The sequence below is a fragment of the Squalius cephalus genome (assembly GCF_949319135.1).
Source record: "Squalius cephalus genome assembly, chromosome: 14".
NCBI classification, from domain to species: Eukaryota; Metazoa; Chordata; class Actinopteri; order Cypriniformes; family Leuciscidae; genus Squalius; species Squalius cephalus.
The window spans coordinates 18,889,978-18,903,741 of NC_137135.1; the positions used below are offsets into that span (position 1 = coordinate 18,889,978).

At 38.3% G+C, this 13,764-nt stretch overlaps 1 protein-coding gene across 1 annotated transcript; it reads left to right on the plus strand.

Moving 5' to 3' along the window:
• The first annotated feature begins 3 nt into the window (after nucleotides 1-3).
• cyp4v2b (cytochrome P450, family 4, subfamily V, member 2b) lies at nucleotides 4-7,847 on the plus strand. Its single transcript, XM_079892802.1, has 11 exons — nucleotides 4-271; nucleotides 371-483; nucleotides 581-666; nucleotides 1,804-1,994; nucleotides 2,164-2,233; nucleotides 2,356-2,482; nucleotides 2,870-3,040; nucleotides 3,117-3,219; nucleotides 3,358-3,492; nucleotides 3,925-4,104; nucleotides 5,464-7,847. Exons 1-11 carry the CDS (start codon nucleotides 79-81, stop codon nucleotides 5,625-5,627), a joined length of 1,533 nt encoding a protein of 510 aa, XP_079748928.1. The 5' UTR covers nucleotides 4-78; the 3' UTR covers nucleotides 5,628-7,847.
• Nucleotides 7,848-13,764: the final 5,917 nt, after the last annotated feature.

A 13,764-nucleotide genomic window follows, 5' to 3' on the forward strand; every position in this document is an offset into this window, starting at 1 on the left:
TTAAGTCTGAAGTTCACGGTGAAGCAATCCGTGCTCCTCTTTCAGAGCATTAGTTACAACCAGCTTCATCGAAACAAAATGGGCGTCCTTTTTGGATTATACATCCTGGGGATTATATTTACAGCCGTTCTTCTACTTCTTTTGGTATCTACCACATATCATCCACTTAAAAATTATATAGGAAAATGGAACGAAATGAGACCAATTCCAGGAATGCCAGGCGCTTATCCAATCTTTGGCAATGCACTGCAGTTTAAAGCCAATGCAGGCGGTAAGGGATTGTGATCTTTTTGACTAACATCAGCTCTTGTTACCATTGATTGATGATAATTTAACACTGCAGAATTATAAAAGTGTGTTTCTGTTAAAGATTTTTTCAATCAGATTATTGAGGGCACAAATGAAAACAGACACCTTCCTCTAGCAAAGGTGTGGGTGGGTCCAGTCCCCTTTCTGATCTTGTATCATGCAGAGAATATTGAGGTGCCTATTTCTCAAATTTTATCCTCTCCATTTACTTTTTGATGTGTATATTATTTTTTTTTCTCACAGTTTCTTCATACCTATGTTTTTCCATCAGGTGGTCCTCAGTAATTCCAGACACCTTGACAAGTCATACCCATATAGGTTCCTACACCCGTGGCTCGGCACAGGTCTGCTCACTAGGTACGGTGGGTTTACCACCAATTCTATTACAATTTGTTGTAATGCTCACTGTAAATATGTGAAATTAAATGAATAGGGTAGCATCAGACAAAAATTATACTGTCAATTTTATGTTATAATAGCTTCTCTCATCTTAATATAGATGAATAATAGACATATTTAAGTATTTACATTTTAATGCTAATTTCCCCACAAAATGTGTAAACACAGTGACTTTAGACAGTCTGGAAAAGCAACATTGACTTTGACAAGCAACCAATGGAGTGAGTTTTGGGTGGGATTATCTCTTTCTTCGACCAATAGGAGATCAGTTGGGGGACTTTGTTAATTGCTGATATTACATTCTGAATAATTTTTTTTCTTGATATTGTGTGACAATCTGAGGGTATTTACATTTACGCATTTGGTAGCCGCTTTTTTATTCGAAGGTTCATGTGTTTATGTGAAATCTGCTGGGATTTACCCCATGATTTTGCCGTTGCTAGTGCCTTGCCCTACTGTTTAAGCATTAGGAAAGCACACAAAAATGAAAAAAATTAAATAAATAAATACATTTTGTGAAAAAATGTTTTAAAATTGTTAAATACAGTTTTAAAAAGCATATGCCCTCGTGGTTTCTTTTTTGTAATGTGTGAGAAGTTCTGTTTTACCTTTTTCATTGGGTCACACCTGGAAAATAACAATTGTACCCAGAATTTTAACATAATGCAAGGATTAAATACATCACTATGTTTGCAATTGGTGATGTTAGAAATAACTACATGTGTGTTATGTATTAAGTAGAAAGAGCAGTGCTGTCTTGATCTCTCTGTTACCTAAAAAAAGCCGCACTCATGTCTTTCAAAGCTCAGAACATTTAAAGTCAATCTAAACTTTGTTTCACACAAGGTAGAGGACCACCTGCCAAACTGGCAGATCTCATATCTCATATTCAAGAGCAGCTTGCATCAAGCGCTGCAAACAAAGTCTATCAAAAGCACAGTTTATAATCAGCCACACTGGACACAAAGTCTCTGGCCATCTGTCCAAATGCAGAAATTTAATACAAAATGACCCCCATGTTCACTTTAGGCCTTTACAGTATGTAAGATAGGTTGAGGTCACAGACTTGACTCTTCTCAACTTTTCTTCCCACAGCACAGGGGACAAGTGGCGTAACCGGCGTAAATTGCTGACTCCAACCTTCCACTTCTCTATCCTCTCTGACTTCCTGGAAGTTATGAATGAACAAACAGATATTTTGATTCAGAAGATGCAGAAGCAGGGAGATGGAGAGCCGTTCAACTGCTTCAACTACGTAACCTTGTGTGCTTTGGACATCATATGTGGTACAGTACATCCAATCTTTCCTTAGCACAACGTGAGAGTGCTGTTGAGGTTGTCCTGCTGCTTTGTTTACACACTGCTTATGCATGCTAATGTAAAATAGCCCTAACACGTATCGCTTAGTTATAATAACCATTGATAAAACATATGGGATATGTTTGTCTGCAACAGAAACTGCAATGGGAGAGAAGATCTATGCACAGAGCAATGCTGACTCTGAGTATGTTCAAAGTGTCTATAAGTAAGTAGTGTACGTATGTAAGTATGTAAATACTTCAATGTTAGAGCATGTGTTCTTGCTAATAAATAGGGGAGCCATGTTGTCCTCTCTGAGAACTGACAGTGTTTATAATCCTTTTGCAGAATGAGTGACATCATCACCAAGAGACAGAGAGCACCATGGCTGTGGCCAGACTGGATCTACAACATGTTGCAGGAAGGCAAAGAACATTCCAGAAGATTGAAGATTCTCCACTCTTTCACTGCAAGTGTGAGTGATCACACTTTTTTTTTCTGTGAATGTGTGAGACTTCCGATTCAATAGGTAAATAACTAAAACAATAACTAAGTCCAGTAAATTGTAAAACTATTTGCACTGAAAAACAATGTGTTTAGAATTATAATAATACATAAAAATAATATGATAAGAAATGCTAGCTTGCAATATCAAACAGCAATAACGGGCATTTTTTACAGGTAAAATAACTGAAAGAGAATAACACCGGAAGCCTTGCACATTCAAGTTACGATTTAAGTTAAAAATAAGGTGGATAGCACATGCTACCCCCCCCCCCCCCCCCCCTTAAATCTAATTATAATTATTAAATACAAACCTTTAGATTATTCATACAGAATTTTCTGTTTTCTTAACCTGAAGGTCATCAAGGAGAGAGCGAAGTTCATGAGCTCTGAGCCTGATAGTGATTCTGACCAGGGGCAGAGGAAGAGACAGGCCTTTCTAGATATGCTGTTAAAAACTACTTATGAGAATGGACAGCATTTGAGTCATGAGGACATTCAGGAGGAAGTGGATACCTTCATGTTTGAGGTACAAATAAAACTATAAAAGGAAATTTGTCAAGACAAAGGTTGAACATTATTTTAAGGACCATTCTCTTTAACAGGGTCATGACACCACAGCAGCTTCAATGAACTGGGCCTTACATCTGATTGGTTCCCATCCTGAGGTCCAGAAGGCAATGCAGGCAGAACTACAGGAAGTGTTTGGTACGCAAGTCTTTTCCACAATGTGTTCTCAATGAAAGCAGTTGTTCTGTTTACTCAGTAGTCAAGAAAGCAGCTTGGGAATGTTTCCTAACAACCTCATTTAAAGTTCAGCTGCATCTCCTGTGTTCTGATTGGCAGGTTCGTCAGAGCGCCACGTGGGGGTGGAGGACCTGAAAAAGCTGCGCTACCTGGAGTGTGTTATCAAGGAGAGTCTGCGGATCTTCCCCTCCGTGCCTCTGTTTGCACGCAGCATCTGCGAGGCCTGTCAAATCAGTAGGTGGCAGCAGTTTGTCACCTTGCCAAACAGTGCAGCAAACGGCGCAAGATCAAAGATCTGCATTTTTGATGCCACTCTCATTATTTGCATCTCAGCATAACAGCAGATGTCACGGCTTCTATTTCCATCTCACATTGTCAAATATGAAGCACCCTGAGTGTTTATTTCTAGCTAAGAGCTAAGAGTCTTTCATGTCAAGGTTAAATGAAAGAGCAGCTGGATGGGAAATAGCAACTTTTCAGGACAGAAAGTGTTGCAATGCGCAATAAATACATCCGTTTATCAATTTATAAATTAAAGCTTTATTCTGTCTCCCACACAGCGGTATAGTTTGGCATGTGTATAGTGCACTAAATCCTATTTAGTTGTTAATTTTCTGTGACATGTATAAAATAACTGACTGAGGTTGTTTTGTTGCTCGTTTGCAGATGGGTTCAAAGTTCCAAAAGGAGTGGATGCTGTTATCATACCATATGCTCTTCACCGGGACACACGCTACTTCCCAGAACCTGAGGAATTTCGACCGGAAAGGTTTCTGCCAGAGAACAGCAAAGGGAGGCATCCATATGCATACATCCCTTTTTCTGCAGGGCCAAGAAACTGCATCGGTAAGAAAAAGAACAGAATGATAACACAAAAAATTGATCTAAAAGTGACATATAATAGAAATGATAAGACTAAATGCTATCCAGTATAATATGAATTAATGTGAAAAGGAGCACATTTTAATTTTGGGGCCTTCTTAATGGGGCTGTGGGGGTGCATAAGACAAAAAGGCTGGGAAGCACTGCATAACGATATAACTGCACCATACAAAGGAGTGCATTTTATTATATGGGCCATATGCATAGAGATGGGAATCATAAAGAATTTATCGATTTTGCTTAAGTCTCACAGTTAGCTGAAAGCTGTATGTTTTTGATTAATGGGGAAAAAAATGGCTCATAAGAGACATTTATCCAAGAATCAGACTAAAGTACAGTGGTTGCACAGTAAGTGTTTGGTTCACTAAAAAGAACCGACTCACTAGAGACATTTGTTCAGGAACTGGACTTCTCTGGTTGCGCTGCATGCGTTTGATTCACTAAAACAAATGGCTTAGAGTAATTTGCTTTGTAATCAGACTACAATAGTTGTACACTACAGGATGTGTTTGATTCACAAAACGAATCAACTCATTTGCTCCCTAATCAGATTACACTGGTTGTGTAGTGTTTTGATTCTCTAAAATGAACTGGCTCATAAGAGTCATTTGCACTTGTAAAATGACTACACTGATTGTGTTGTATGTTTTTGATTCACTAAACAGAACCATCTGATAAAGAGTAATTTGCTCTATAAGCAGACTACACTGGTTGTGTTGTATGTTTTTCATTCACTAAAAAGAATCGACTCATAAGAGTCGTTTTCTCTATAATCAGACTACACAGGCTACGTTTTCTGCTTCCCACTGTAGATTCAGTAGCATTATTCAGGTTCTGAACTTGAACCAGATCTTGGTTCCAAACCTATGACATTATTATTATCAGAACTTTTTAAAGTGAAGTTTCTTTTTCTATTATACTTCACCCGAGAGTCAATCTGCTTATTGAGCATCACTATCTGAACGAGAGACTCAGTGCACTTATCTCCCACACTCATCTCCAGAGTGTTTGGGCCTCTATCCCACCTCTGAATGAGACAGATTGTTTCACAGCGAGTGGTGCTCGCAGGTTCAGGTCACTGGCCAGTGGCCACACACAAGAATAATCTTCTAACAAAACTGAAAGAGTGCCACATTGCTTTGGAGATTTATTATTTCATCACTCGACTCATCTCCACTGCCTTCCAGGAATGAAAGCTCCAAATCTGAACATTTGTAGAAATTTTACTTCATGAGCGTCTCCCCTCTCATAGTCTTGTTGCCATTCCAAGACCTTGTTTTTCTCTTTCCCATTTTCTCTTTTTCTGTGTATCTGTGGCTCCAGGCCAGCGCTTCGCCATGATGGAGGAGAAGGTAGTTCTTGCTACGATCTTGCGTCACTTTGACGTAGAGGCGTGTCAGAGCCGTGAGGAACTGCGGCCTCTGGGGGAACTCATTTTGCGTCCCGAGAAGGGCATTTGGATCAAACTACAAAGAAGAACCAAATAACTCTCAACACCATTAAAACTTACGGTTGCTTCAGTCCTCACATCACAGACAGTTGTTGTGCTGCTAGTGTTGTTGTGCTTCTAGCTTTGAGTAGACTCAAACGCAATGTGCTGTCATTTTTGTATTTTCTGTGATTGATTTTATGGGTAATTCTGTGGAATGGATGGTAAAAGGAGAGCTGAAAGTACCAGACTCTTACCAGAAGCTGAAAAAGTAATAAAATTAGCAAAATATCTTCTAAACAAACACCCAAAGCGAGGCAGATTTCTGATTCCATGTGGACGTAGTTATAAGTTAGAAATCGTGTACAGCCAGCCACTTAACAGCACGAAATAAGCCAAGATAGGGTGATCGGTTAATTGACAACCTCAACACTGCTACTTACCATAATGTACATGAAATATTGATTTAAGTTGAAATTATTTTATTATATGAGAAAAAAGAGACCGCAGAGTACATTAAACTAGCACAGCAAGTGCGACAATGATGAATTATAGAGTTAAATGGTCATTCAATAAATATATTTAACCACATAATGTCATAATTGAATTGAATCAGAATCAAGTAAATCAACTTAATTGAGGCAACTATTTTTGCACATTTGCACTCTAGTTTTCCCTTTATAATGTTGAATAGTCTTTCATTCTCACTTGCGGGGGTAATTACAGAAAAAGAGGATGTACAAAACTGATCATTTGATTTCAAGCATACACTGCTGTTTAAAAGTTTTCGGGTCAGTAAGATTTATTTCTTTATTTTTGGAGAATAATAAATGTATACTTTTATTCAGTAAGTATGTATTACATTAATCACAAGTGACAGTAAAGACATTTATAAAGTTGCGAAAGATTCTATTTAAAATAAATGTAGTTCTTTTGAACTTTCTGTTCATCCAAGAATCCCAAAAAATTTCCAAAAAATATTAAGCTAATATATTAAACTGTTTTCAAGATTTACAATAATAAGAAATGTTCCTTGATCACCAAATCAGCATATTAGAATGATTTCTGAAAGATCATGTGACATTGAAGATTGGAGAAATGATGCTGAATATTCAGCTTTTCCATCACAGAAATAAATGACATTTTAAAATAGAAAACAATTATTTAAAAGCTGAGAGTAAGAGATTTGTTTCAAAAGCATGAACAAACATTTGGCGAATCGCAAATTGAGAGATCTGTTGCGGATCTAAAGCCCTCAGGGCTGTCCATTATTAATCGTCTCGAATCACTGGATGAAAATATGTCTTTGGCAAAAGTATTTTCAGACTAAACAGTGTCTGCACATCCAGACACACCGGATACCATCAGCACCTTATTCAAATACACAGATTGAGTATAAGTGATGCTTAATCAAACTGACATTCATCATGGTGGAATGTCTCGAGGCTTTCATTTTGTGGAAATGTTTTCTTTAATTAAATGAGAAATTTAAGTCTCAGTGTGTATTTTGTCCCAGTAAACAAAACACTTTAAAAAGAAGCTCAGAGTGATTTTCATCAAAATATCAATTAAGCTCAGAAATGCTAAGATGACGTACAACATACCATGTCTTTGATATTAACAACAACCAAATCTTTCTATTCATCCCCAGGGAGATTTTGCTAATTATATGAATTTGCATGAATAAATATCTCAGTCTGTGATGTCCAGTACTGAATATCTTTCATTAAGAATTACTTCACAACACTCAGTTCAGTTTCTACAAGCGTCACCTGTATCTCTGTATCATGCTCTTTAAACCTGCTCTGTCAGCTCATTTGGGGCTGATGGGTGATAAGGAGCAGGGCTCCTCCACAGAGAGGCAGTGTTGCTCCTCCTCATCCCTCGTCTGTCCTGAGCAGTGCCGGTGAGAGGACACCTTAAATCATCAGGCTGATGGGAAAGTCAGTTGATCCTGCCAAGTCCCAAACCGCTACTGCAATTCATCAAGAATCAAGAAAAAAATTATTTGATGGAAAAAGTATGGCACAAACGTAATGAAAGTGATTTTTAAATGCATGTTTCTCCTGTAATTTAGATGAGTAGAAACAATTATGTAAATTTACCAGCAGCTCGAAGTGATTGTGATTGCAATTGTGCGGCTTTGCACCATGACATTATTTCATGTCCATATTGTGTCTGCTGGTATTCTTGTGTCTTGGCAGACAATAAATGGAGTATTCTGGGTAAAATGTCTGTATTTAATGTTGTACGGTATCAATCTATAATTAAAATTGGCAAGAAAAATAACAGACATTTAAAATTGATGATGCAGTTTGACGAGTTATAGGTGAAAATGTGCATTCATACTTAAGAGATGAGAGATTTCAAAGAGGTTTTTATTCCATCTGTGTTATTAGATCTCTAGGTTCTTGACTCAGTTTTAAAGAATCCTTTATGCCAAAAAAGTGTCTTAAATGATTGCATAATACTTTCATTTTAATGGGTTTTAAATTGTCTTAGTAATAATGCCTTAGTATTTGGTTTGTCCATCTTTTGCTTTGATGACGGCAGCATCAACAAGAACTCAACAAGTTTGTGTGAAACCTGATGATCATGTTTTCCTGCATGATTTGAGAATCTTCCAAAGAGCCTCTTGTGCTTTTATGGAAGCAAGAACATCTGACTGTCTGTGCAAAGAATCATATGATTATAGTCACAAATTTGATTATTTGATTAGCAATCTAGAAATAGATCTTAAATATTTCATTTATCATTCATAACATTTCTTTGTTTTGAATGTTCCAAAGTCTGAAAACTCTCTGCTCTGTTTTCAATTTCAAGGTTTAATAAAAAAAAAATATCCAAGATTTTCAGTGAGGTCTCAGCCAACTGTACTTCTAAACATATGGTAGTATCCACCTGTACTAACTGTGCAATGGGAAGGTGATAATGTGCCAGTGTTTTCTTTAGCTGGAAGGCAGAGTCATTATAGCACAAAGAGATTACAGCAGATAACACAGTCTTAAGTGTTCCATTCTTCAAAGGACACATCTCATCAAAAGCCTCTACCTACGTCGCCGCACAGAGATCAATGCTATCCAAAACATAAAGGCGAGTGTCAAATCCCTTCTTCCGGAAACAACTTGAATTACTTTGAATAGTGGGGGAAAAAAAACTCACAGAACTGAAATACTGGGGGAGAGATGGCATCTTTCATATCAGTCAATTAAGCAAGTATTTTCATCAATGAACAATTTTAATATTAACTTAATTCAATATAGCCCTATATTAAAAAAAAACGACCTCCTTTTATAATGTGACACATACTACTATACACACTAATTGCTTCTCTGGTCTTTTTCCTGACTTGAGGCCTGGACAGGTCAGTCAAGAATAAAAGACATAATTGCTTTAAGAATCTATTTGCAGTGGCCAATAGGGCAACTCATTTTCGATCATTGACTTAGAACTTATGAAAGCTGTCTTTGTTTTTTCTAAAATACTCTGAACACAACAAAAATATGTTCTGATGTCAATAATTAGAGTAAATTGATTGGTCTCCTGCAATTAAAAAATAAATGGTAGTTTAACTATAGCAGACAATACAAACAGCCTTCTGTCATTTTATACAAATGCAACTTGTACCATCATTGCAATGTTCATTGTAATGTTGGGAGGCAATCGGGCTGCTCAATCTGCGCATCTGGTCATAAAATCTCTCCCCTTTTTCACACTAAATCACTAGTCCGGCACCAACATTCTACAAGATAATGGCCACTAAAAGACCCGGTGTCACATTAGTTGCCTTTCCAAATTTTAACCAGAGACATCTCTAAATCTCTCCTGTGACAACAAAAACATTACATCATGAGGCACGACAAGCACGAAAAGGCCAGGTGGCAAAGGACAATGGAAAGCACCCAATACACATAGGCACAAATTGAGGAGTTCTTCTCAGCATGGAGGTGGAAGGTCTATGATCGCCAGCCACATACTCAGATGACTCTGCTGGCTGCCATGGATGTAGCCTGTGATGACATCACAGTAGACGCCTGCAGAGGTTTGGATAAGACATTCCAAAATATTTTTCCATGTTGCATTGCAAGGGAAGATATACATTGTGATGTAAATGAGAATCTGTGGCCCAACAGACTGGCACGTCAAGAGGTGTAGACAGACTCCACTGCAATTCCTCATACAGTGCTGCATGCAAAAGCAAATTTCTCCCTAATTGATCTTTCCTGTGTTTGCCTTTCTAATATTTTATTTTTGCCTTTGTGCCTCTATTTCTTTTTCTTTTCTATATCACAATAATAGTGGAATGGTTTTTGTAATTTTTTGTTTTTGTTTTTGTAGACCACTAGTAAAAGTGTAACTGTGAATCCTATCCAGTCTCTTTCAATCAATAACTGACGTACAGTAGTGTGTAAATTTGTACTTTTGAAATGGATATATGGCATACAGAAGAAGCGCAGCTTTGTACATTTCAATACAGTAACTGTCATACAAACTGTTGCCATAGTTTACATCAGACAATACTAACAGAGTGCAGTGTTTTATTGACAACATGACTAAGCATTTTGACTATCTTGTTTGTGAACAATGACACAAGGACTTTTCATTTGTACGAATTGTTTTGAAAATGCAAATACTTCTTTGCAAATATTAAGGATGATTTGAGAAATGCACCAAAGCGACTGAGAAAAACTATAGTTGTATAAATATTTCCCCTTTGAGCCAGTTTGCTACATCATCTTGTTGCAAAGCTGATTGTTTTGTATGTTGTAATGGACTATTAGTGCTTAACAACAGCCTTATGATAAGCTTTATAATTAAATTATAAAATAATCAAATCAGTATTTCATGTCCATGTACAGTATATATTTATTTGGTGAGCCAAATAAAGGGAATTCTAAAGAAGACATTTCTTTTCAGAAATTTAAAAACATATAGCCTATACAAATAATATTATACTGACAGTAAAGTAGAGAAATGACTTGTGTATTTAGGGGTGGATCTGTTGTGAATGTCATCTTTCAAACTTGAACGTACCTTCTTCATTTCATATGAGTAGAAAGCTTCTGTTTTGATCCTTTAATGCAAGACTTATAGAGAGGCATCATGTTAAAGGCCAATTCAGAAAGTGGACTTCAGACTTAAAGCATATACATAATTGAAATATAAAAACAATCGTTAATGACAAAGGCACCTCTACATGGAGGATTTTTTTTTTTTTGTCCTTGTGAAAATCTGTCACGTTTTATTCATGTTTTCTATTTGTGCTTATGCCATGTCTTTTATTTGATAATTTGTCATTGTCATGTTTCCTGTTTCATGTCATGTGATTCCCTGATCCCTCATGTGTTCCTTCCATGTGGTTCCGTAGTTCATGTGTCATGTTCTGATTTGTGCCATGCAGTGATTATCATAAATTATGAGATTTCAACTTGTAAAGAGCTTTCACTTTCTTGTAGAGCTTGTAATTACAATTTGTACACCAGGAATTTTCTGAGATCTCTACTTGTACCACTTGACCACTATACCACCTGACCATTTGATAGTGTTGCCACATGAACGCATAATTCCTCTAAGGAACAGCTCTGAGTGAAACGTTGCGTGGCCATCTTGAATTTACGGTAATTACAACATAGCATGAACGCAGCTATATAGCCCTCATGTTTCCATTGTGCCTTGTCCAGCTTTGTTATTGTTGGTTAGTTCAAGTCATGTCATGTGTCTCATGTCGTGCCATGTCATATGTCTCATGTTATGACATGTCTCATGTCATTTGTCTCATGTCATGTCTCATGTCATTTCATGTCTCGTGTCATGTCATGTCATATCTCATGTCAAATGTCATATCATATGTCTCATGTCTTATGTCTCATGTTGTATGTCATGTCGTATTTCATGTCATATATATCATGTCGTATGTCATGTTGTATGTCGTCTCATGTCTTATGTCATGTCATACGTCATGTCATATGTCTCATGTCGTATGTCATATGTCTCATGTCGTATGTCATGTCATATGTATCATGTTGTGTCATGTCTTATGTCATGTCATGTCATATGTCTCATGTCGTATGTCATGTCATATGTCATGTCATATGTATCATGTTGTGTCATATGTCTTATGTCATGTCATGTCATATGTCTCATGTCGTCATATGTCTCATGTCATGTCATTTGTCAAATGTCATATGGTATATGTCTTGTCATTTGTCATATGGCAAATGTCTCATGTCATGTCGTGTTACATGTCTCATGCCATATCATATGTCATGTTAAGCTGCAGTTTATTTTCATGTTTATGGTCATGTTATGTTCATTAAGTTTAGTTTATGTTCATTAAGTTTAGTTTAAGTTTTAGTTCGGATTCAGCTCGCCTTTAGTAGACAATTGTTACAATGATCTGGGGCCTCATTATAAAATGTTGCGTAAAAGACGTCCTGTATTTGATGTATTTGATAAGATCTCAAATGTTCATACGTGTGATTCAGAGAAAGGAACATATGCACAAAAAAATGTGTGTATGCTTCTCTTCTTGAAGTGAAATCTATAAATCGCAAATTATCTTGAAATTGTGCACAGGTGAATGGTTTCCGATCTCCACCTAGTAAACGCCCCCCTAATTAATGGCATTAACATAACAGAGCACCAGTCAACGTTCAAATCCTTTACTTGAGAATCATGAGCAGCAATAATTGCTTAGATTTCCAAATACCTATACTCCGACTCTGCCACAAGGAAAAGTTTGTACGCCTGTTTATACCCTGACGTGGGGCTAAGCACTTTTCCATGTCAAAGACCTTTTTTACAAATCTAAACATTGGCATGAGTTTTATCTTACGTACACTCTAAGATCAAATCTGTGCGTATGCACGTTCGTTAAATAAGGCCCCAGGATTTGGGAACTTCTTTGGGTTGCACCATATTTGCCCTTTAATCTTTGTCATTTAAACTTGTGTCATAAACATTTTGCATCATTGTTTATATTATTTTGAGGCACAACAGCAAAACTGAGTATAATAATAGTTCCCTTTCATACGGTCACTATGAGTTACGTCAGTGACTGATGAAATTGGGGGTTTCGCTTAGCCTATCACCTTCGAGTTTTAGAAAACGAGCCAATGGCATGAAAATGCCTAGGGTCTGCGGAATTTGCATGCCGCGACTCTGCATGGGTTATAAAAGGAGTAGCGGTGGCAATCTCGCATTATGTTTTCGCTTCGGAGCGAGTTCTCTTCACTCCCACAAGCCATTCTGAGTTATCTTCACTCTTCAAGACGAGCTGCTCTCCAGGTGTTGGTGTGCAGCGAGTTCACATTGCCTGCTGATCTGTGCAGTGAACTGCCAGTCGTGTGTTTCTCCCTGGGCGCTTCAGCACTCTGCAGAGGTTAAATCCTCTCACAAAAGAGCTTGCGCATGGCATGTCTTATAAAGATGCACTTCTGGTTACTGTTTCCCACTCTGATGGGCACAATCGCTTGTGGATGAGTCATGTTCTCATTGCGGGAACATGACCATCGTGATGCTGCAGTCAAGACTCAATGACCTCACTAGAGGTAGAGTCCCCTCATCCACACCCTGATCTATCCCCTCTTCGAGAGGCGATACTTTGGTTGGTGGCCAGGGTGACTTGAGGGTGACAGTGTGGAACAAAGCGCAGACGATGCTTCCTCTGCCCACACTCCCATCTTGCAAACCACGAGTCGTCCGGTTGAAATCGCAGTTCCATATTCGGACGTTTCCTGCATTTCATTCATTCGGCGCTCCAGACGAAGAAACCATGTCCATCGCAGCATCACAAGGTGGGCTGGAGTCCTCTGGAGATGAGGATTCTGCAGTGCTGCCGCCTTCGGCCGTGCCAGCATTGTCCGAGTCTGATCCAGAATTGACAGCCATGCTTGCCCGGGCAGCCGCGAGCATCGGGCTCGAGTGGAACCCTCCACCCTGACCTGAGGAGGCGCTTGTCTATGTTTTTGGGGGCATACTCCCGTCAGCGCCCGTCTCCAATACCTTTCTTCCCGGAAGTGCATGAGGAGGTCACGAGGTCCTGGAAGTCTCCATTGTCTTCCCGTGATCGCTTGGTGGCCTCCTCCACCTTTTCTCCCCTTGATGGGGCCGCAGCCTAAGGCTACACTGTGGCTGCTCCGGTTGAACGCTCTGTTGCGATGCAACTGTGTCCTCAGAGCGCTTTTTCCCATGGT

Bases quoted from the DNA above. Each gene is read 5' to 3' on its own strand.
- cyp4v2b (XM_079892802.1), top strand. From the start codon at position 79: ATGGGCGTCCTTTTTGGATTATACATCCTGGGGATTATATTTACAGCC. The intron at 667-1,803 runs GTACGGTGGGTT...TTCTTCCCACAG, and splicing joins GGCACAGGTCTGCTCACTAG to CACAGGGGACAAGTGGCGTA. The intron at 2,234-2,355 runs GTAAGTAGTGTA...ATCCTTTTGCAG, and splicing joins TATGTTCAAAGTGTCTATAA to AATGAGTGACATCATCACCA.